The sequence below is a fragment of the Babylonia areolata genome, chromosome 10 (genome assembly GCF_041734735.1).
Source record: "Babylonia areolata isolate BAREFJ2019XMU chromosome 10, ASM4173473v1, whole genome shotgun sequence".
NCBI classification, from domain to species: domain Eukaryota; kingdom Metazoa; phylum Mollusca; class Gastropoda; order Neogastropoda; family Buccinidae; genus Babylonia; species Babylonia areolata.
This window is the reverse complement of record NC_134885.1, coordinates 35772300-35797438: the sequence shown is the minus strand read 5'-3', so window position 1 is coordinate 35797438 and position 25139 is coordinate 35772300. Positions and strand designations below refer to the sequence as shown.

Here is a 25139-nt window from a genome sequence, read left to right as displayed (position 1 = left end):
GGGACTCAGAGAGAGAGGGTACAATATACTAACAGGTCTCAGAGATGACTTCATCTCAAAATATTATATCACACTTAAAAAAAACAAAAACATTCGCCATCCATCCCACTCATTCAAAGGAATCATTTTGTGAACAACCCGTCAACAGTGTTGTAGAAGCCAGAAAAAAAAAGATAAATAAACAAATCTAATAATAAAAATTTTAAAAGGTCTGCCACCATTCACACCCAACTCTATTCGTTTATTTTTACATGCAGCAGAGACAGTACGCCTGCAGCAATGTCAAATCAATCATGCTACGGGCTACAGAAAATCAATCTGGAATCTATGACCACGAACAGCTGGAACGGAATTCAGCACATCGGGGACAGAGGCAATACGCCAAGGGCAGAGAGAGAGAGAGAGAGAGAGAGAGACGCAGATTGTTGTCCTAGAATTGAACGCACGAACAATCAGGGGCGAGTTAATTAATAATGATGACCGTCAAATAAGATGGAGCTAAAATTGGCGTATTCGTAATTATATGAAATAATCAATAGACGGAACTAAAAATATGTATTATCAATAATGATACCAAATAATCAACAGATGGAACTAAAATCGGTGTATTATTAACAATGATATCAAATAATCAAGAGATAGGAAGAAACATAACCTGGGGGCCGGGGTATGTGTGTGTGTGGGGTGTGGGTGTGAGGGGGGGCACTCTTTGTCAAAGGGTCTCAGGATTGCTTTCTGAACGTGTGGGAAATGAGGCCAGATGTATAATTGATTAACCACGTCATGCGCTCTACAGTTTACTGCGTGCATTCCGCTGCTGACTTCGACTGGCATGGCTTGAAGTTCATGAAGCAGACATTCACCGTCACGGAAGAAGAAAAAAGCACAGACACATTGATTCAAGATGCCGGAATGAGAAGTCCAATAATTTCACGCCCAAAGGCAAAACGCTAAACGACAAACGTACTTTTGTTTCCTTTTGATTGTTTAAAACAAGACACCTGTGTAATTACAGGGAGAGAAAAAAATCTATTTCAATCAGAAGGGACGAGTAAGGAACGGAGAAGCTTTATAATTCTGCTTCCCCAGGCGAAGCCGCGAATTCATGATTATATTTCTTCTGTTCTTCTCATCCCCTACCCCGACCCCACTGCTTGCTTCACCTCCACCTTCTTCCACATCTTTTCAAGGCGTCAATAATAACTGTCCAAAATAATCAATACTTGGAACAGGTTTGCTGGCGTTGCTGAGCTTTTTTATTATTCGAAGTCTTTCCAGAGTCTTGCTGCACGCAAAAACGATCTGGTCTCATATTACAACATCAGCAATTTTACTGGCTGCACGTGTTGAAGGCTCAAGATATAAAACTGCAATGCAATCGCCTCCGACAGACACTGAGAAACGGAGAGAGAGAGAGACAGACAAACAGACAGACAGAGATACACACAGACAGAAAGGCAGACAACCCGGAGCATTTCATGAAGAGATGGCAAAAACACGTCACAGAAACACCGGGAAGATGGAGGCGGGGTGGCAAAAGGAAGGGGGGGGGGGGGGAGAGGGAGGGAGGGGGGAGAGACAGACAGACAGACAGAGATACTGACTGACAGACAGACAAAAAGACAGATAGAAAGACAGTTGCCGACTCACGTTAAACAGTTCTCCCAGACAATCACAATGTACAAAGTTTTAATTCCCTCTATTATTACAGAACACTTTAGTTTAATGAAATACACGTACCTTTCATATATTATTTTTCAATATCGTCTCATCAGCTTTCATACAGATTCACACTCTTTTTTTTTTCTTACCCAATAGCAACTCTCCACAAATTCAAATTATAAAAGAATGAGGTTCAAGGTCAGGTCACTTTTAACTACTGTCCAACTGTTTGGTCCGCTGTTTTGATCCTTCAGTTTCAGTTCTCCCTACCTTATGATTTGAACTGAACTGGAGCGTCCCTGCTCTAAAAAAAAAAAAAAAAAACAAAAACAGACCACCTTGTCTACGATCATGTACTTCAGCGCCGCAAGTTGTCGATTAACTTCATTAGATGGGGATGATTATGACGTCCCTGACACCTTTCACTATGCTATTAGCAGTTGGGACAGCAGCCCATCGTGAAACTCCAGACCACAGCTCTATCTGTGTGTGTGTGTGTGTGTGTGTGTGTGTCTGTCTGTCTCTCCTCATCTTCTTCTTTCCTCTTGCAACGCAGCTCGGTCAAAAACATTTATCTCTTTGCACTTGCTTTTCCCACATTGTTGCCACTCAGCCCATTGGCCCATCAACTGGGCGGGGGGGGGGGGGGGGGGCAAAACACCACAAAATAATTATGACCTGCCTTTTTTGTCCAAAGTAAACAAAACAGCAACCGAGCAAGTATAAAAGTATGGCTTTCTTCATGCATCAAAACCTAACAGGAACGTTTATCAAGAGGAAACCATGTCATTCCTGACAACACCCACACACACACCCCACCCTCCCGCCTTCACCCCGCCCCCCACCACTGCATTTCCTCCTCACTCCGACACCCCTCCACCCACCACCCACACAAAAGATGATCAATAACGGACAGACGTCAGAGAGCCCCTTGACAGTCAGTCAGTCAATGAATCAATCAATCCGTCAGCGTCTCAGCATGTAAACGGACAGTAGTTTGATCCACGCTATCCACACAACCAGATGCTGCCAGAAGTTTTCCCTTAAAAAAAAAAAATTCACCACGGGGGTCCTTAACCCATAACCTCTCACCCCGTCAAGAGGTTAACGTCATGAAATCTTCGGGGAAGAGGGAGATACGGTTGATGGGAGGGGGAGGGGGGCACTTGCTGGGAAAGGGAGGAGTTGGAAGAGATGAAGCGGCGAAGGGGAGGAAAGGGGGCGGAGGGGGGGGGGGCGTCAGTTCATGATAAGAACTGAAACATTTTTCTCCTCTGGACCCCACCCCGGTCCGTCTCCCTCCTACTTTCATCAGCCCGGTGTGATCGATTACCCTTTCTTGGTATCGATGCAATTAATCCACGTTATGACGATGATGATGCTGATAATGATGATGGAAAGAGGTGATTCAAAATATTTCAATCGTAATAAAGGAAAAAAAAAAGAAAAAAAAAAGGCGCGGCATATTTCTTATTTCTACCCACCTTCCTCTAAATATAATAACGGGAAACCTTTTCTTTTGAATCGTTCTTGTTTTTCGCGGGTTTTTTTTGTTTTTGTTTTTGTTTGTTGTTGTTGTTGTTGTTGTTGTTTTTGTTGTTGTTTTTTCAGTTGATTGATTTGATTAATTTCCTTTCTTAAAGCTGCTTGACTTACTGTCAGTCACGAAAAGTATTAAAGCTGCTTGACTTACTGTCAGTCACGAAAAGCATCAGCAGCTGATCTGAAGCAGGAAATAGGGTGCTTGTGCATTAATTTTGTGTGCGTGTGTAGGTGGGTGGCTGATTCGGAGGAGGTAAGCCTTTCAGATACGAGTAATGGATGGGAAGGATTAAATAACAGTAGGAACGAAAGCCTTTTTCCTCATGCTCGTCGACTCAGCGAGCCCCTTATCTACCCTCTATCTTTATACTTGCTCGGTTGCTGTTTTGTTTCCCTCTATCAACCCCCCCCCCCCCCCCCCCCATCATACACACAAAAACGTACACACATACATCATCTAAATCGATTTCGTCATGTTGTCTGGTACTGATGTGTTCAAATCACTGTGCATGACAATGACGGAGAGGAGAAGTGATTTGGTTTTAAAAAAATAAAAAAGGATGATGATGATGATGACAATGATGATCATATAAATTATAATGTTAAAATCAAATAATAACTAAAATCATCATCAGATGTAGAGGAGGAGCAGCAGCAGAAGATGAATGAGGAGGAAGAGGAGGAGGATGAGACAATATCTACAAACATGCGTGGTCAGCGTTTTTGGGGTGGAAGACAGTTACAATGCACGACACAGCAGGACGTGTTGCTTGCCTTGTTTGACATGAGTTTTCTTAACCGATGACAGAATGTAAAACAAAACCATAAAAAGATATGATGATGAAATAAAAACATTTTGAATGACACGTTCTTTCACTTTTTTTTTAATTAAGCTCTCTGGTTTATTGTGAGTCACGAAGTGCGCAAACAGCAGATCTCATAAGGTATGGGGGTAGCGGTGCAGACGTGCGAGTGTGATTTTAATGGAGAAATGGGGAATATCAGTCCCAGACAGAAAGAAATCCTTAGACGAACAGAGACAGGACAACAAACCAAAGGTTCTAAACCCTTGACTGCTGCTGACGTTTTTTGTTTGTTTGCTTTCTTTATGATGAAGGAGGAGAGGCGGATGACGGTGATGATGGCGATATCGCTGTGGAGGTCCACTGTCTTCTTTGCAAGGCTGTATTCTACGCTTCCTGTCATAATGATTATCCCGGCGTTTACCAGACCCGAGAGATACAGACACTTGCAGTGTTGGTCAGGAGATTGGAGCAACACATCCAAAGACTGTGTGGTCCCAGTCTTCTTCCCATTTAAACCCATAGCACACTTAACTTTGGATGGAGAGGAGAAGAAAAAGAAGAAGAAACGCTATTGAGAATAAGGCAAACTATTCATTTGAAAGTTACTGACCCTGACAGCAGGATGGACAGCCGAACAGACGGAGCTGTCACCTGACCGCATCAGGGAGTCTTGACACTTCAACCACAGCCTCATTCTATTCCGCTGCTTGTCAGGTGCAGGTCAGATTCGCCTAATCCCCGTTTCGCCTACTCTTTGATCGTGCCGCCACCTTCAATGGCCTTCTGAGAGTTTGACCCTTCGTCCCGTTTCGCCTCCAAACCGTCAGTCCCGTTTCGCCAACTAAACCTCTCTTTTTCTCTCTCTCTCCCAAACATATACACACTCGAATGTTTTTGCACAGATATAACCACTATCGTTTTCTTCTCTAAGGGTCTTGAGACTGGGCGAAAAAATTATGAGTACTTTCACGGATAAACCTTTGCCAGTGTCCAAAGCAAGGAGGCGGGCAGATTTTGCTGTTTACAGACACAGATACCAGACTGTCAACACAAGAGACCGGGCCAGCAGTTAAGAAAGTGAGCTTCCGCGCGCGCACACACAAAAAGAGTAACGGAGTACATAGGCGAACTTGAAATAGGCGAACCGGCATCACCACTTGAGTGATAGGTGAATCTGGAACGGGCTGGGACAGGGGATTTAAAACACATGAGAGGGAGCGATACCCTGTCTACAGCGTGAGGTATTAACTATTATGCACAGCTCCACTCTGTGTGTGTGTGTGTGTGTGTGTGTGTGTGTGTGTGTGTGTGTGTGTGTGTGTGTTGAGTGAGAGAGAATACTGTGACAAGGGAAACCATTTTTGTTGTTGTTGTTTTGTTTTGTTTTTGTTTTCCTGTGTGCGGTATATCTTTTCAGCCCTCACTCGAATTGCCCGGTGATGATTTTTTTTGTTTCAAAACTCTCTCTGAGCTAACTCTGTGCAAGCGCCTGCGTGTATGTGCGCGCGTATATATGCATGTGCTTGTGCTTGTCCTTGTGTGTGTGTGTGTGTGTGTGTGTGTGTGTGTGTGTGTGTGTGTGCGTGCGTGCGTGCGTGTATGTGTGTGTGCAGCACGCGCGCATGCGAGTGAGTGGTACACGCAACATACAAAGCCGCCCGCATAGCCATGAATTAACGCCAGGGACAATTCACCATTCAGCAAGGATATCAGCTAACCACGGGGTTTTTTGGGGGTTTTTTTTGTTCGTAATCAAAGGTGCTGACGCATCAGACAAAAAACAATGGCAAGATCGTGTGTGCTAAAGTGACTGCCTGGGTCATGGTTAATTACGGTGGTGGTGAGACCTAGTTCGGTGTGCTTTGCTCACACAAAGAGAGGCAGACAGACATGAGAGAGAGAGAGAGAGAGAGAGAGAGAGAGAGAGAGAGAGAGAGAGAGATGCAGACAGAGAGAGAACAAAGAAAAAAAGAGAGAGAGTGAACGACCGAACGAACGAACGAATTTTTTTTAGTGCGGGAAAAAAAAAAAGAATAATCACAAACGGCTTGTTTTCATCCTGCCATCATGAAAAGGGAAGACAAAACAAATACTCAGTTCAAAAGCATGACACTGCATGAATAAATTTCAATACTATCCCACAAAAAAGACGAATAACATAAGTACAAGCACAAATAATACTTAGAACAGGAAGAAAATAAGGCAGGGACAGAAAGGGGGAAAGCAAAATGCGAGTTACTGCACTCTTCTAGTGTTTATGTTCAAACACTATGAAGAAACGCGAAAAATACTGACAGCCCCCAACCTGTCAGTATTCTTTTGCGCTGGGGGGTAGGGCTGTGTGTGTGGGGGTGGGGGGTGGGGTGGCATTGGGGTGTGGTGGGTCACTGGTAAGAAGACATGTATTCATAATTCCACTTACTTTAATGTGACCGCGAGTGGCGTCACGCGACATAATCGGGAGGTTGGGTGAATGAGTGAGTGAGTGAGTGTGTGTGTGTGTGTGTGTGTGTGTGCGCGCGCGCGCGCGCGAACACGTGCATATATGTCTGTGCGCGCGCACACGTGTATATGTATGTGTATGATTGCGTTTTGTAAAGTTGCTATTGAATTTAGCTCCTTTTTTTTTTTTTTTTTTTTTTTTTTGTCAATGAAGAGAGTTTCATGTTGAGAACTGTAAAAATTGTAATTGTTTTCACACACACATACACACACACGCACGCACGCACGCACGCACACACACACACACACACACACACACACACACACACACACAGACGGGGAGATGAGAGGAGTGGGGGAGGGGGGGGCTCAGAAGACACAGAGAGAAAGGGTGAAGAAGACATTGAAAGAGAGCAGACAGAGCAGAGCGCTGACCTCAAAAAACACTTCTGACCTCTTTTTATTTCGCCGTACTCTCCCCGTCCGCCCCACACTCCCTTCTCAACCAAGGTCCACCTCCCTAGTCATACCCCCGCTTTCCCCCTTCTCTGTCGCTGCCACCCTCTGATGGATATATCTACCGATGCTACGCAACTTCGCTGTGCTGACAACTCATACACCATACCAGTCTCCACAGCATCTCTGCTCTGCCCAACCAACCCCACACCATGCTTTCCGCCCTCACTCTCTCAATCCACAGTTTAATTCATCGGCTAACGACCCACAAACGATTCGTATTCGTCGTAAACGGGGTTAAAAAAAATAATAATAAAAAGTAAATAAAAGAGGGGGAGTGGGGACAGTCTACCACAGATATTTTGCACAGACCTGAGTGGGGGGAGTTTACCACAGATATTTTGTACAGACCTAGCTACTAATCTGAGAGAGACTCGAAGAAAAAAAAAACCTCTTCCACTTCGCAAAAAGCACAGCAATCTCCATCCAATCAATTCTGCTCAATAGTTCTACGGTTTCTATTTATAGGACAGAAGAGAAGAAGTAGGGGATAACGAAGAAGAAAGAAAAAAAATGGAGAAAAGAAATACAGAACTACGAGAAGGACGTTGACGTGATCCAGTCGGTCGGTCAATGACCCCTCTCTTTCTCGAGCTCTCTGTCTCTGTCTCTCTTTGAGACGGTGCGCGTATTTTTACAACTAATCTCGCCTTTGAGCAGTCTGTTGAACACAGAATGTTCACTCCTTCCCCTCCCCGAACACACGCTTTTCCCTTCAATATGGGTGGCAGGACAGCGAGAGAGAGACAGAGTATTGGTTAGGGGAGAGGGGGAGGTGTGGGGCCGGGAGGGAGAGGGGTAGTGGGCGAGGGGGTTGGGGGGGGGGGACGGACAGCATCACATGCTCGATCGTCACTTTAAGTGAGACTGACACAATCAAGACTGACCCACTCTGACAGCAAAATAACCTTGCTTTTTCTTTCTTTCTTTCTTTTTTCCTTCTTTTCTAATCAACAAATGTACACTTACTAACTAAGGAATAACTCGCATAAACATCCAAAACGACTTCTCCGTTCTCTCAATAAGCGTGGACTGACTTCCACATATATGTAGGCATTTCATAAAACCACTTTTAACTCAATGAACCAATTTCTTGAAACGTAAGCATTACATAGCCGGTACCATTCTTTCTCTTGTCAAAACGCCCATGTTTCTCCCAGATGTGTCCCACAAACATGTTACCACTGTGGTTGTGAAGGGTGACAGAGAGGGGTGTGGGGGGAAAACAACCTTTCACATCCTTCCCAACACTGACCGACATCCTTGAAACAATGCTGGGTGAAAAGTGCCTTGTTCCATGCGAATCCAATTGGTAACACTGTTAAAATCTGGAAAGACAGGCCCATTTTTAAACAAGAAACTTTATGAAAAGACATTGTTGAGAGTATGATGAGACGCTGAAAGAAACAGTTTTTTGTTCCTTGTGAATACTAGGTAAACCCCGTCTGTCAATACTTCGTACGTGGGCTGCAACTCCCACGTTCACTAGCATACATGAACACGAGTGGGCTTTTACGTATATAACCATTTTTACCCCGCCATGTTCTGTTGTAAGCAACTTTCGGGGATGCCTGTGAAGACAAAAATGGTCAACTGCGAAGACCGCACGTGGATGGCCATTGATGACTGTGCGATTGTGTTAGTCAAAACCTTAAAACGACACTTTGCATGGCCGATTCAGTGTCGAGGCGTACGAACGGTATATAAAGTCCGACAACAGCTCGCTCGTTGAGCATACGACGACCCGTGGTGGAACGTTGGAGGTGCAAACCACGAGGGAGGAGTAGGACGAATAAGAAAAAAATACTTTGTTATTAAGAAGTAGTATTCAAACACGATAAACATCCGATGAACAAGCTTCTAAGAGACACGCAAACTCTCTACTCCCCAATCCACCCGCCATCGACCCCCACCCCCCAACCACCTCCCTCCAAACTTAACGCAAAATCTCTCTCTCTCTCTCTCTCTCTCGGGAACGCGAACGAAAATAAATTTTGTCCAATCAATCAATCCGTTGGCATAAAACAAAAAACAAAAACAAAAAACAACAACAACAAAATTAAATGCATAAGACAAACTAAATAAATACAGATCGCAAGTGACAGCTGATGGGAAGCGAAAGAGCAGCAATTATGTTTTTACATGCTTGTATTATGATCATCAAGCTGTTCCATTTCGATCTTTCGTTCAGTGTGGGCGTGTGATCATCCAAAATCACACGAACGTAAAATCATTGCGTGCGCGCACGTGTGTGTGTGCGTGTGTGTGCGTGTGTTTCCGAGTGTGTGTGTGTTTCCGAGTGTGTGTGTGTGTGTTTCCGAGTGTGTGTGTGTGTGTGCTTCCGAGTGTGTGTGTGTGTGTGTGTGTGTGTGTTTCCGAGTGTGTGTGTGTGTGTTTCCGAGTGTGTGTGTTTCCGAGTGTGTGTGTGTGTGTTTCCGAGTGTGTGTGTGTGTGTGTGTGTTTCCGAGTGAGTGTGTGTGTGTGTGTGTGTGTGTGTGTGTGTGTGTGTGTGTGTGTGTGTGTGTGTGTAAAATTGAGACAGAAACTGAGATAGTAGAAACACGGACAGGGAAACAGGCAGGCAGACAAGCAAGTAAGCTTGCGGACAGATATATATATATATATATATATATATATATATATATATATATATATATATATATATATATATATATATATATATATATATATATATATATATATATACAGAACATAGTCGCCTCAGTAAAAACGCATGATGCACGCACGAAACAAACAAAAAACGGTATACATATATGCACACATTGGGATTATGACCCCGCCCGCTGGCCCCACACTGACCCAGTGGCCATCAAAAGCCAGTAGCCGAGCGATTACAACCTAAAGGTCACCAGAGATAGATTTGTAGAGGCAGAGAGATTGAGTTAAGCAATTGGGATCAAACGACACACACACGGTCACGTGTCCGTAGCAGCAGCTGCATGCATACATGTGCACAGCACTTAAGCTGGCGTCTCGCCAACTGGTTGTCATCTATAATTCATCTTCGCCGCCTAAGAACAAACAGCTGTAGGTGTGTGGAGAGCACTCAACTTTCTCGCTGTGTTTGTGTGTGCGTGCATTTCCCACACTGTGTGGTATCTAATACGCGCTGCTGGAGGGTACTCTTCCTATGCTACGTCTGATCCCATCGTCGAACCTCCCTCACAGCAACCGTACACACACACACACACACACACACACACACACTGCTCCCGGCCGATCCCAAATAAACATCGCTAACTACCTATCACCGTTATCGGCAGATCCCGGATTAGACATTAAAACTGACGAAAAACAATATCCACAACAGCCACATATACACAGACGCATTCACCTAAATCTCGTCCTCGTTGCTATATATGTTTATTTATTTATCTATCTATTTATTCATTTATTTATTTGTCACTGTCATATCATTTAGTTTTCATGTAAAAACAGCAAGTTGCTTCATGAATCTCAAAGTACTCGAGTTCAGTGCCCTTTCTTCTTAATATTAACAACAGAATAGCTTGGGCTGCCTCCAGTCCAACCCCTTTTATCCTCCGACTTCTTTCTTCTTCCAACCAAATAAAGTCGATATTATATATTATCTCAGCTTATAGAAAACAAACCACAGTCAACTGGCAGTAGGTTCATATCAACAATAAAACAAACGAGATGACAAATTTGGCCAAGTTGTTGATATCTTTTGATTAATTTGAACCTAAATTTATTTACACAGGCGAATGAGGCGCGCACACGCGCAATCACACGCACACCACCTCATACATGTATACATAACCAGTAAGTGTTGGCCCCTATCAGTATCACGTTCGCTTGCTATCTCAGCCGGTACCTTCGACGAGAGCTCGTTTATCTTCGACACAGCGGACGCAACGCACACTTGTGCTACACTCGTTAGTTAGTACCTCCATAGGAGGACGGATCAAACCATACGTCGTTTGTAATCTCCGCTCCACCTTCCCTACACACACACACACACCACCACCACCACCACCACCATACAATCACTCCCACCGAGCTTATTCAAGCACTGACGATAACCGTTAATATAAATCATGCCATAACCAGAGTAGAACAATGAAAAATACTAGTAGTTCTCTTAGAGTCTGTTTTGATCATCCCTTGTTCCTGAATGTTGAAAAAATACAACAACAACAATATTCAAAACTAACAATAAATAATAATAATAATGATAATGTTAAACTCCGTTTCACGTATCCCGTGTTTCTTTTTTTCTTTCGATTTTTCCCGAACCGACGAAATTTTGTTTGGATTTTGCAAACACTTTTCCCGCGCGGGGTATGTAGAACACGATAATTAATAATTCTATTTGAAACACACTGCCCCCCCCCCCCCCCCCCCCCCCCTCCTCTCTCTCTCTCTCAGTAGAAAGTAAGCCTCGTTATTCCGACACCCATGAGGGGTGGTCCTGGAAATAAGACATTTATGTGAAAACAGGGAATAGTCAGCATGGCAAAGCCCTACTGAGTACACACCAAACTGCTCCCTTGGTTACACACGCCTACCTGGATCAGTAGGTGGTCAACGCCAAATTACAGAGAAACACAAAGGGGTTTTAAAAAAAAGAAAAAAAAAGAAAATTGGTATCAATGTTATGGAATCTTTTTGACAACACGCGCACGCACACAAAGGTTACACACACACGCGCACTCGCACTCGCGCGCGCACACACACACACATACACACACACACACATATACACGTACACTCTCACACACACATGTAATTAGTGACAAAATGTTCAGCAGAAACTATATTTTCTAGAAAAATTCCAATCAATGAAATATGTTTCAATTCAATGGTGAGAGCAGAGACGGAGGAACTGAGGGGACCGGCAGGAAAAATGGAGGAAGGAAGGAGGAGGGGGGGGAAGAGATCTAAAGACCGATCTAAACACGACAGCAAGCAGAAACTAACACATATTATTCATAAAACTTATCAATGGCGGATCATACCAAACTAACCCTCCACCACTGGAAGAAATTCAGTTAATATCAAGGAGGAAGGGGGAGAGGGGGTCATTAACGTTCAATGCTCACTTCAATACTTAAACGATTTAAAACGAAGAAAAGAGTGCCGAATCGATTAAACGAGAGAGAAAAAAATCTGTCGCCTCCCAATATAGATAAAAAATCAGGTCAATGTGTCTCGTGTAAAGCTGATTTCGACATCAGTGACAGATTAATGATGGCGGAAGTTCGAGGCTAAAAAGGTCAACGCAGCAACCGAAATTGTAATGCTTGCTACATGTACATGTATGTAGGTCAATACACAGCTGCTGTCCGAGCTTTAGATCTCCATCAAAGCCAAGACACTAAATGGCTAATAACATGGTCATGATAGTATCTTGGACCAAAGCGATCAATCACCTCACTTTTTTTTCCTGAAATGAAGTGGGTTTGGGGGTCAGTGTGTATGTATGTATGTTAGTGTGTGTGTGTGTGTGTGTGTGTGTGTGTGTGTGTGTGTGTGTGCACGTGTGTGTATGTGTACATGTGTGTGTGTGTGTGCACGTGTATGTGTGTGTGAGTGTGTGTGTGTGTGTGTGTGTATGTGCGTGCACATGTATGTGTGAGTGTGTGTGTGTGACCGTGAGAGAGAGGGGGGAGGGGGGGAGGAGGTAATTTCGCTTGCATATTGCTGCAAGTGAGGAAGCAGTCATTTCATAATGACAGATAAGAGATAAAAAGTTGTTTCACAACCACAGACCAAATATCGCAACAATCAAAAGTGTTTGGCTATAGCCTACTAACTATAACAGCAGTATTGTACTAGAAAACGTATTTTGAAACACACACACACACACACACACACACACACACACTCAATTATCAGCACCCATCTACTCCGAAAGTCTACTTCACGACAACGTGATAAAGCGAGCCTAGCTTGCCGCTGAGACTGCACACGCTGCAAATTGGTTTGTGCAGGTCACTCGCAACACGCCACTTAAACTAACCTGACCACCGCTCGGAGCAAAGCTACGCCGCCTGCTGCTGTTTGCACACAGAAAACATCCTCACGACTCCCTCTTTCACCCCCACACCCCAACCCCCTCTCTCTCTCTCTCTCTCTCTCTCACACACACACACAGAGTTTGTTTCCAAGGCAGATTAAAAGCTGTGGACGAATTGTCGCGCCACCGTCGCCCCCATCCACGGATGACGTCAGCTGTCCCTCCTCCGGCGAACTTTAGCCAAGCACGTTCAACACACACCGCAATGGCGGTTGCATCCCTTCAAGAGACTCGCCCTGCGACGGATGCTTTACCTTTTTTTTTTTTTTTTTTTTTCTCTCGATCGCTTTGCTGAACAAATGTTAAACGGTCACAGACACAGACACAGACACACACACACATACATGCATGCGCCCACGCGTGCGAGCGTGACTGGATTCATTCGTAAGTGCAAAGGCACAACGGATGCCCGTACACGTACACACACTCTCTCTCTCTCTCTCTCTCGGGACCGAGTGTGCAACTCCACAAGAGCGCACATGCACATATATGCACTCACAGGTGCACAAGCATGCACATAAACGTTCGCGCACGCACACACACACACACAAACACACACTGAGGGAGAGGGGGTGAGTGGGGTGGGAGTGAGACACACTGAGACAAACATTTTGAGAGACAGAGACAGAAAGACCGAAATTCTCCCTAAGATAAAACTGCTAAGCCATTTCGCGCAACAACAATGGCCTAATCATGATAACATACAGCACTGCACATGAGCGATGATGGCATTTTATCTTTCAAGGACTGGGGGAGCTGGACTGGCGGGGGGAGCTGGACTGGGGAGGGGATAAGAGCGTCACGATTAGAGCCAGGAGTACACTTCCTAGTCACATGAAAACTAACGTGACTTGTAAGTCAACTAAAACATTAACGGCAAACTGCTTCTGTACTCTGGGGGGAGGGGGCTGTATACATTCGACGAATGAGTATGACGGGACAAGAGGTTACAGAATCTATTCACTTTAAAGTATAGAAAGAGGCTCTTAAATTTTCGAAAATGTCTATAGATCTGAACGTTTAGAACTATATGGCACATTTTTTAATAATATTACCCTTGTATCCTCCACTTTCCGTTTCGAGCGCGCGTTTGTGTGCGCGTGACTGGATGTGGGTGCATAAGGGTGTATACGCCTGCATAGCCATCTCTGTGTGTTTTTAAGTGAGGGTGAAGAATGAGTCGACCTCTTTTTCTTTTCCCTTTTTTCCCCCTTTCTTTTTTTCCTTTTCTTTTAAAGCTTAATGAGTGGATGTGTCTGGACCACTGCAAATACTGCGTCATGAAGGGAAAGTCACACTCTTCCATCCGTTTTGGAGAGCACGGAGCAATAAGTCAAACCAAAGCAATACGTCAAAACACTTATTAAAAACAACAACAACAAAAAAACAACAAAAAAACGGAGTACAAATGACCAGTGTGTGTGTGTGTGTGTGTGTGTGTGTGTGTGTGTGTGTGTGTGTGTGTAATATTGAGCACCGGTCTTCCAACGGATATATTTTTCTTCGTTTACATACTCTTTAAAAAAAATATATAATAATCGTGCAATTACATCATACATTACTATGTAAACACTTGTGTATTACCGATCACTGCTCAAGTTGGTTTTCGTGGGAAAAGGAACTGACGTTACGTCAGTTCGTTTCTAGACACTAATTCCAACAAAAATAGCGAGGGAATGGTTCGCGAGCAGACACACACACACACACACACACACACACAGGGGTATTAGAGAGAGGGGGGCAGTCAGACAGCGGAGCCTAAAATAGCAGGGTTTCTGTCCTCAAAAGTGCAACAGCTAAGCCATTTAACTGGAGTATTGTCTTTCGCTGCGCCGATCCCTGAAGAAGACTGACCTGCCAGCACAACACAGCTGGCACCTTTGTTTTGAAGCTGGTTTACAATTTATAACATTTGAGAATTGCACTGACCTCGCACAAATGAAAAGTGTGTGTGTGTGCGTATGTGTGTGTGTACGTACGTGCGCGCGCGCGCGCGCGTGTGTGTGTGTATGTGTGTGTGTGTGTGTGTGTGCGTGTTTGCCGGTGAGGGCAGCGGTACTGTGGCAGCAAGGGAGGGGGACAAAAACATATAGAGGAAACTATCTAAACTCTTCGTGGCCCAAACAAGTTACTTTAACTTATTATTAATAGAAGTAGCCCACGATTCTCCTCTTGAGCAAAGGCAAAATATGTGTCATTACATGATAAACATACAATAACAATAATCACAATATCTGGCAATGCCCTTATTTTTATTCCCTTGGCTGGTATCAGCCACGTGAGTGTGACTATGTCAATGTGATAGCAATTTTCAGTTCAGGTGACGTGATTATAACTCCGACCCATTAGTTCAGCTTGACTCTTTTCTTCAAGCTCAGGTTGTTTCCCGAAGCTTTGAGTTGGGAATTCATTTGCTTTCATATATATATATATATATATAGACATGCAGTTATCCAGACATGTTCTTTTCCCTTAAAAATAGGTGAGTGTGTGCGTGTGTGTGTGTGTACGTGTGTGTTTGTGTGCATGTGTCACAGTGTGTGTGGAAGGGGTGGGCGTGGATGTCTGTGTGTGTTTGTGCGTGCGCACGTGCAGAGTGTAATCAAACAGACGGTCTCTGTCTTTCTCCAACCTCTCTCTATATCTCTGTGGGGAGAATCCAAAAGGCAGACTCTTCACAGAAGCTGAACTTTTAAAGGTGTCAAAGAAAGTGGTATGGAAACCTAAGGGAGTCTAGAAACTGAGAAAGTTGTGTATTTACATTCAAGGACATTGACAAAGAATAATTAAAAATAGAAGCAGGGTGTTATTTCTGTGCATTAACACATAGTGACACACACACACACTTGCACACACATTTCACCGTCGACTGGACAAAGGCCACAACACAGCTGGCTGAGCATCAAAGCACAACAAAGCCTACCAATCTGGCAACTGAGCTCAGACTACAAATTTACATTACACACAACATTAAGCTGCTTCCAGAGTTTTCGCACCAGGGCACAAATCAATGGACTCATGACTCCAGCGAGGTTAAATCCATTCAGTCATGTGTTTCACAGCCTGGTTCCCCCCCCCCCACACACACACACACATGTTTACATACACCCATGCCCTTCTGTCCCTCTCTGTCTTCTCAACCTCCTCTCAACATCAGCATGAGGCAGAGTGAGTAATTAAAGTGAGTGAAAGTTAGGTTTTTTTTTTGTTTTTCGTTGTTGTTGTTTGTTTGTTTGTTTGTTTGTTTGTGTGTGTGTGTGTGTGTGTGTGTGTGTGTGTGTGTGTGTGTGTGTGTGTGTGTGTGTGTGTGTATGTGGAGAGTGAGAGAGGGGGCGGAGAGGAGGTAGAAAGTATGGATGAGAAGGGACAGAAATCATGTAAAAACGCCACATACAACCAGGTTATTTATCAACTGGAAACTTGCGGATTGTCTATGAAAACCTGGACTCATCCAACCAGCTGATAAATGGCTAGGTAACACGTATGCTACTTGACGAAAACGTGTCAAAGAATGGCTTATCAAATCAAAGACTCACAGGATCTACAGCTATAACTTGAGAGGTGCACACAGTTTGTCAGCACCCATGCAACGACTGACGTAGTCATAGGCGTCAGCCTAAGCAACACTGACGCAATGCCTTTCAAATAACTGTCTATCCTGATCTCCTGCCAAAGTCCACTCATAAAAGGCCCCTAGCCCTCCAGCTTATTATGTTATACACAGAGTCACACCCACATGCAGCTTGCTTTCCTTTTCTTTCTTAGTTTACTGATAAGGTTTCTAAGACTGATCCAATGTTTGTAACCCTTATTCTGCTGACGAATTTGAAATCCAGGTGGCAGGTGATATGCCGTAGTGGGACCCTTTGTGACTGAACTAAAGATCAGGTTCAAGATTATCACACCTGATTTTTGCCTCTGTGCTTTACCGCCAGTGCAACTCTTGTCTCGTGCCAGTAAAAGCAAGTTGTTTTTGTTTGAAACAGCAAAGGTTATTCATTGTATTTTGAGAGAAGACAAAGAATACAATAAGACATTGATGGAGAGATAGTAGAGACAGACACAGACCGAGGGAGAGAGACAGGGGCAGACAGACAGGCACAAAGGCAGACAGATAGACAAATGCAGACAATGAGACAAACTTTCAGAGATGGAGGGGAGAGAGAGCGAGGGAGAGAGAGAAAAAGAGAGAGAGAGAGAGTGTGTGTGTGTATGTGTGTGCACATGCTCATGTGAGAGTATACAGAGAGAGTCATTGTGTGTGCGTACAAATGCAGGCCACAATATGACTATGGAAATGAAGGTTGACAGATTTTCTCAAGGGCAAAGAAGACTGGGATCAGAGAGAAAACGAGAAACAGCAGTCAGTGAAAGGAAGAAACAGTGCAGAATGGACTAGTTAGGAGAGCAAGCAAGAGGGAGGCATTAAAAAAAAAAATCAAAAAGAGAAAAAAAGAATAGGACTGAACAGTTTCCTCTTTCAGCAGTCAGAATCAATCTATCAGAACCAATCTCTAACTAAGGAAACTCCACCACCCCCACACCCCTCCAAACCTTCTCACCCATGCACACACACACACACACACACACACACACACGTCACATTTGTACACACACAGACATGTATGTAAACACATAAAAAGAAACTTAGAAAGTTGCAATCATACAGTTAGAATCCTTTCCAAGAAGCACATACACACACACATTGAATAAATTCTCATTCTCTCTCTTTCTCTGAGTCTGAGTCTCTCTCTCTCTCTCTCTCTCTCTCTCTCTCTCTCTCTCTACCTCTCGCACATTCAGGCACAGACACAGACACACACACACACACACTGGCACAGAGACTGTAACTTAAGCAAGTCACTTATCAGATATGGATAAAAATTTGTGAAACACTTAAAGACAAAACATACAGGTCTATAATCATAATGATAAGTTTTGCCAGTAAAATACAATTCACAATACAAAGTTTGTGGATGGTATGACTATGAGCCTTACCTGCTCAGCAGTGAGACCTTCATCATCCATAGAGCGTTCCAAGGTTCGATACCTGCATAAAAATATCACCCACTAAGACAATGTGTTTCCATTAACAGCTGTATCATCCAAAATACTTTGAAATATAGTGCAAGGTCTGTTCTGATGTGTAACCTCATTGCAGATTAAATTGATAATTCCCTGAAGATTGCTGGTACTCATACAGCAATAAATGAACCAGTATGTATGGGCAGGGGGAGATTCGAAGGAACCTCATAAGTGGTTTTAGGGTAATCAGGGTAATGCAAAATAACCATCTTTTTTAAAATTTTGGTCAATACAGAAAAGTGTGTGTGTGTTTGTGTGTGTATGTGTGTCTGTGCATGTATGTCTGTGTATGTGTGTGCATGCACATGTGTGTGTGTGTGTGTGTGTGTGTGTGTGTGTGTGTGTGTGTGATGCCCCATCTTCTGTGTTATTTGAACGGTATTACCCATACACCATTCATCCAAAAGTACCCACACTCTGCCACACCAAGGCACATTTTGTCATATTCTAGGTGCCAGCTGTCCCAGTGTCATGAATAAACAGGGTCAGTAAGCCACAGTGCTATTCAGTGGTGCCTTTTCAAATTCCACACACACCTGACATACCAAGTAAACTGATGTAAACCTCTACCAACAACAGTAATTGTTCAGTCATGGAGCTTGACAGAGTGCCCCCACTGAAGTAGTGACTGCCACTACATCCCTCCAACAAGAGTACTCATGAGTCATGACACTGCCCACTCCTAAGACCAAAACTGAAACTAATCTATCACAAGCATGAAAGTGGAAGTGGGATTAAAACTGTTGTCAACATCAGAGCATGGCATGGAAAAGGCCACAGACTTTCAATGATTCTTTTCCTGTGATGACGGATGAGCATGACTGATGAAGCTGCTACAGACCCATCTAGACTGAGACTGCATTCATGACAGAGCTGAACTCTCATACTTCCTCTCCTAAAACTACACACCAACACATCCACACACATATAAACTGTTTGTAACTCTTTTTCCCCCATTCAATTATAAGGATACGCTGATCATTTTAAGTCAGACATTACAGTATCAGTCATAGATGTTCAGAAGTTCTGCACTGTGTACCCTTCTATCCTTACAGACCTGGTAACAAACTACACACTTTCAGTGATTAATCTTTACAAACATTTTAAAGGGATGTCATTTTCCATTCCTCACTTTGTCAAGCTTTCAGGGGAGGCAAGGCCATATGGATTAAGTTGCCATCATCAGTTACATTTACAGCACCATGTCATACATCACATGAACCTGACAGCTCTGGATACATAATGCAATGACAGATATAAATCACTGAACACAGTGCGTCAGTCTGATTTCATGTGATTTGTTCTGATGCACATTGCCTCAGGTGATCAATTCACTGCTGACTAATTCTGACTGAGCAATGTCAGATGTGCCAGTGCATGTGTACATCTGCAATCAATTACATGTTGACTAATCAGAATAATCCAGACGAGAGTACAGCTTCAAGTGTTTAGTGTGTGTATCAATTTCTCTGTGTGTGTGTTGAGGGATGTGTGTGTGTGTGGGGGGGCGGGGGGGGCACATAGGCGCCAGCAGATCATACCCCATTATTCTCCCACAGTCCCAGACACTAAAGGGAATAACTGCTCAATTCAGTTCTTTGTATTCACACTTATCCTCTGAGTCTGAGAGTCATGCCACATTAGAAATTTGTTTTCCAGTCTAGTATAACTGAACCCTATTATTTAGTCTTGTTTTGTAGTAACCAATCAATCTCCTGCTTGTTTCCATATTTGCATTATAGAACTCATCAATGAACTGTTTAAAAAAATACATAAAATAAGCAAGAAACACATGTAAACAGTAAAGGCAAATAATAAAAAGATTTTGCCAAATTAACTAGATTAATTACTGATTGAGTGATTTACTCATTGCTTAAGTTATCTGCTATAGACTTATTACAACCTACTCATAAACATTTCTTTCAGTACTGAGTTAAATATCATTAACAAATTGAGTTTAAATCAACAAACTAAGAAAAACTTATCAAGTTACTTGACAAGTCATATCCCTCTCATTGTCTCAATCAAATCACTTCAAATGAAACCAGATTCACAAAATCATAAACAACAAAAGACCATAAAAGAACACCTCTTTCAAAATCCCCAAAAGGAAGTGAAACAAAAGAGACCAACCTGGACTCGCGTTCACCATTCTGGTTGATGAGGTTGGTGTAGTAATTCTCCAAAGTGACTTTGGCCTTGGTGACCTTGTCCAGTGTGTGACCACTCACTGGCCCTTGTTCTCCTATTGTGGCCATCTTGGAGTGGGGGGGACCCTGCAATTTGAAGCTCAACATAAAGGTTCATGATGATTTAAGTCGATGTGACAGAAGGGTGAACAAATGCAATGTGGTAAGATTCTATTCATGAACATACTGCTTGAATATAAAAATATGTTGATATAATCTAATCTCCCGAATTTGCTAGTCTGTTTCATAACTAAGTCAAAACAGTGAATAAGACCTAAAGCTGTCAGAATAAATATATGACAGATCTTGAAAATAAGAGGCACTAAATCATTTTCTTTTCATGTTTTATGAATTTATACTAAAACTAGTAAAAGAAACACCTGGGAGTACCATGAGAAAACTTTTTACAAAGTAAAAAATAAACACAAACTTTCAGAATATATCACTTTCTCATCTAAGCATCAAACTTTTCAAAGAAATATCTTAACAATTCAAAAGTGATTCAAGATGTGTATCAGTGTGTCTAAACTTCTCTACAAAATAAAAACTAAAAACACCATAAATGGGACAAAAATATTCTATGACTAGTGTAAGTACTGTCAGTTCCTCTGGCTGATCTATGACAAGTGTTTAAAATTCTGAGAGCACAAATGTGATCTTTTGTTGTTCAAATAAAAGTAAACAAAATAAATAAACAGTCAGACATGTTTTCTTAATAAACCAAAGTATTTCTGTTACACTGCTCAATTTTGCCCATAATACATCTTATTGTTTGTTTGTTGTTTCTTTTTAAGATAAATCATCATAAATGACAACCACATATTCATATTGTCTAATACTACTGCACTCTTCATAACAAAAGATGATTTTAAGTATACATTCTGACCCTTTCAAGTTTCATTGAATGTTCAAAATTCTGAAAATTCCAGAGATAAATGCTGCCTACACATGTACATACCCACACACACACGTGCGCGCGTGCACGCACACACACACACACACACACACACAAAATCAACAACACACAAACATACAACACACACAGTGTCTCACACACACTCAACAGTGTATCACACATGCAGTGACAGACATGCACAGACACACACACCACCATTCACAACTGCATATCAAAACAATTGTGTTGACTAATATTAGTAATTAATAAACATATACTCTATTAACAATTGACCGAAAGTGAAACATGGAAAACTGACTTTTCACACTGTCAGTGTCACCACAGGTTTTTCATTAATATTAAATACATTGAACTTCTATATATGGAGTGCTGCTATTGATCCACTCAACATATTGTTCTTAATTTCATAATTTGTGGCAGCTAAAAATTTATGATTTCTGTGCTAGGCAGAATATGCCAAGTGCTACCTATTGTGTTAAAGTAATAAAACACTGGGTGTTTGGTTTATCAACTCATCATGTATTCAGTATGAATTGTATAGTGTTAATTGTGATATATATACAAATGCAATAACTGAATCTTAAGAGTGTCCCATAATATATCTAACCAAAATATAATTAGACCACAGGATTACACTAGCTGTCAATAATGAACAAAGCATATAAAGCATGTAAAAGTATTTGGCCACATGGAACTATACCAATGGTATCAATTGCTACTATACTGCAAGCATTATCATTATATGAATATGTATCATATTTATAAACATACTAATGATATTTACAACTGAGAAAAAAAAAAAAAACATGTTGAAGATGGGAGAAACTGTGGACTGGTAAGAGCAATGGACTCCAAATGTGGGTCATGGGGTTTTAATCACAGCAGTACCTGGTGAGTTGAGAGTGAGGATTTTTCTTATCTCCCTGGTCAACAGACAAAATGAACCCCCAAAAGTACCTGTACCCCTTCTATGTATACACACACAATAAAAGATCACAAACATAACTCATATCAAAGTTCAGAGGGTTATGGCAACATAAAAATGCCAGCATGCACTAACCAGGAGCAAAATCATGTTTGTAATACAATGTATATTGGCAAATTTGGTAATTTACTAAAAGGAACGAGACAATGAATTAGTAAGAAAAACGTTTAAATGCACAACACTACTATTGTAATAACATTCATTAACTGTTCTCTCTCTATCCATAAAATACAAATGAATGAATTCACATTCAAAATATGATGTCAGCTGTTCGGTTCTGCTGTTGAAATGTGTTAGTTCATTCACCAGTCCTGTGTACCAAGCAGAGCAATAATGTGTCAATCTGTCGTCATGAAAAAGACAATGGATCTGATTACTAATGCACTGGTGTAACACAGTTTTCAATGTCGGGATTTCATTAGCCGTAGAACTTTTTTGTTGTTGTAAATCTTCACTGAATACCTAACGACGACTGTGATATGCCTTGTCGGCGAGTCAAATGAAACGGTCTGTGTGTCACAAAGAACAAAGGAAAGACACCACATAAGCCTTATTTTAAGCACTGGAAGCCGATACTTGTAAACCATTAAAAGCAGGCTGTGTCTTCCAATACAAAATGTCCTCGAATCAGCTTTATCTTTTATTCATTGCACATAAGCGATGATCGTTGCAGGTTCAAATGAGGACAAGCAGACGATCGCCTCAGCTGATATAGCAGGTGAGCAGACGATAAGAACGGTCATTCAAACCACACAGATTACCCATGCAAAAGTTTGACCCTGACAACGGAACATATAATACATCAGGATCAAATTAAACTGATCTACCTTACCCTGGCCTTCAGGAGTTTATTCTTAAGTCTCCAAATTTCAGCGGTTTTCACATAAATCCGTTAATAAAGGTTGAGAGGCACACTCGCTCGTCGTACGATCTGTGTCACTGACTGCAAATGGAAACTCGGTCCACACAACCACATCACTCACGAGAGGAAACAGCACCGAGAATGAAAAATAGTTCTCTCGTTGAAAAGAAAATGTAATTCTGTGCATGCTCAGATCAAACCTATAAAAGGAACAATAATGAGGCTATAGGCTGGAAGTTTAACATTTTATCAGTCTTTCCATTTCGATGTTTCTTTTTAATTTATTTTTCTCGTGTCCTTATCCGGCAACTGATATCAACTTCCGGGTTATTTGGAAAGACGCGACCGTCGGGCCATGTGTCTGTTGCTATTGAAGGCAAAACAAACAGACTTGTCCGTTTGAATTATTCATTTTGGGAGTTAAATGACTATTGTGTGCACAGTATTTTATAGAAATCAGCTGGGATGCTGTATTATCACTTTAGATAAAGTATAGGTCAATTGTTTACCCTCTCGGAGTACCTGGATAAATGCCCAGTGTCCGCGTCGTCTGCTTTGAGGACACATGATTATGTAATACATGAGTTTTGTGTTGTGTGTGAATGTGTGTGTGTGGAGGGAGCGAAGGGGGTGGGGGCTCTGAGTGTGTGTGTGTGTGTGTAGGCTCTGTGTATCTCTGTGGGTGTAGGCTCTGCAGTGCCTGCCTCTCTCTCTGTCTCTGTCTCTGTCTCTGTCTCTCTCTCTCTCTCTCTCTCTCTCTCGACGTTTTCCCAAAATATTTGATGCTCAGGTACAGCCCATTCTTTTGTACGCTTCTGAAATGTGGCGTCTCAACAGACTGGGTAGAATTGAGAAGGTTCATTCCTTTGCATGTAAACGTTTGGGGTTTTTTTTTTGTTTTTTTTTTTAGCATACCACTTAAGAGTACCAAACAAGTTTGCATACGCAGAATTAGGACGCTGTCCACTGTATATAAATTGTGCTGTGAGGTGTATCAGGTAAGGTTAAGGTTATTAATTGTGAATGTGCAACGATTACCCAGACAGGCATATCTGATGTTGTTTAAACTGGACGAAAGGGGTAAACAATGCTGGGTTTCTTTAGTCAAAAATACTTTATTTAGACTTGGGTTTGGGTATATCTGGGTGCAACAGGGTGTTCAGGTTGTGACTGAGAAAACTTTTTGTCATTAAGCAAAGAATGAAAGATGTATATCTATGCAAGAGTGGGACGAGTCAGTGATTTATAAAGATACATATCATAACTACAGATTGTTCAGAACTGGTTTTGCCGAATGTGAGCTTTGTAGATAAAAAATGCTTTAGAACAAATTACACATGTAACGTTGTAACGTGGTCGATTGAAGATGAAGATAAAGATCACTGAATTTTTATAAATAGTTGTGTCCTTTACAATAAATTAACTTGGGCAAAAACATCTTAACTCTGAAGGTCAATAGTATATGCGGAAGACTGGCTCTGTTTACAGTATTCGTAAACTCAAAGTGTACATATTTAACTGCCCTGAAGATTCGATAGGAATTCTTTGACAGCAATGAAGAAATTTAGAATTGATTTACGATGCATGATAATAAGCACTGTCGTTCTACAGGTCATTAAGTTAGTATGTATTCTACATTTGCTATCGCTACTGACTCGACGTCAGTGACCACCATATTATGTACTTTTGACAGTTCTGTGGCTAACCACTCCCTCCCGACTCCTTTCCCACCCAGTTTCGAATGAGACGATAAACCGAGGTCCCGTGTGCAGCACGCACTTGGCGCACTGAAAAAACAAACAAACCCCATAGTGGCAACGAGAGTGTTGTCCTGTGGCAAATTTATGCCTAAAAAGAAATCCACTCTGATAGGTACACAAATGTATAACCTGAAACAGGCACTCAGTGCCTAACACTGAAACGCGTTGCGTTTTGCCGCTGTCAAGCATCTGCCTAGCAGGTGTGGTGTAGCGTATATGGATTTGTCCGAACGCAATGACGCCTCCTTGAGAAATTGAAACTGAAACTGTCCCACCCTCCCGCCTGTCTCTGTCTCCCCTCATTTTTCCCTGT

At 42.3% G+C, this 25139-nt stretch overlaps 1 protein-coding gene across 2 annotated transcripts in view; it reads right to left on the bottom strand.

Moving 5' to 3' along the window:
- LOC143286968 (serine/threonine-protein kinase tricornered-like) overlaps positions 1-23184 on the bottom strand; it is a 68107-nt gene extending 44923 nt beyond the window's left edge. The window contains exons 1-3 of one of the 2 annotated variants that reach the window (XM_076594953.1): positions 23037-23184; positions 20248-20390; positions 18028-18079 (exon numbers count right to left, since the gene is read on the bottom strand). In XM_076594953.1, the coding sequence (XP_076451068.1) occupies positions 18028-18079; positions 20248-20372 (177 nt within the window). In that variant the 5' untranslated portion in view covers positions 20373-20390; positions 23037-23184. Of the gene's footprint in view, positions 1-18027; positions 18080-20247; positions 20391-22788; positions 22853-23036 lie in introns of those variants that run through there. The other variant, XM_076594952.1, reaches the window with a different exon arrangement.
- Between the last annotated feature and the right edge of the window lie 1955 nt (positions 23185-25139).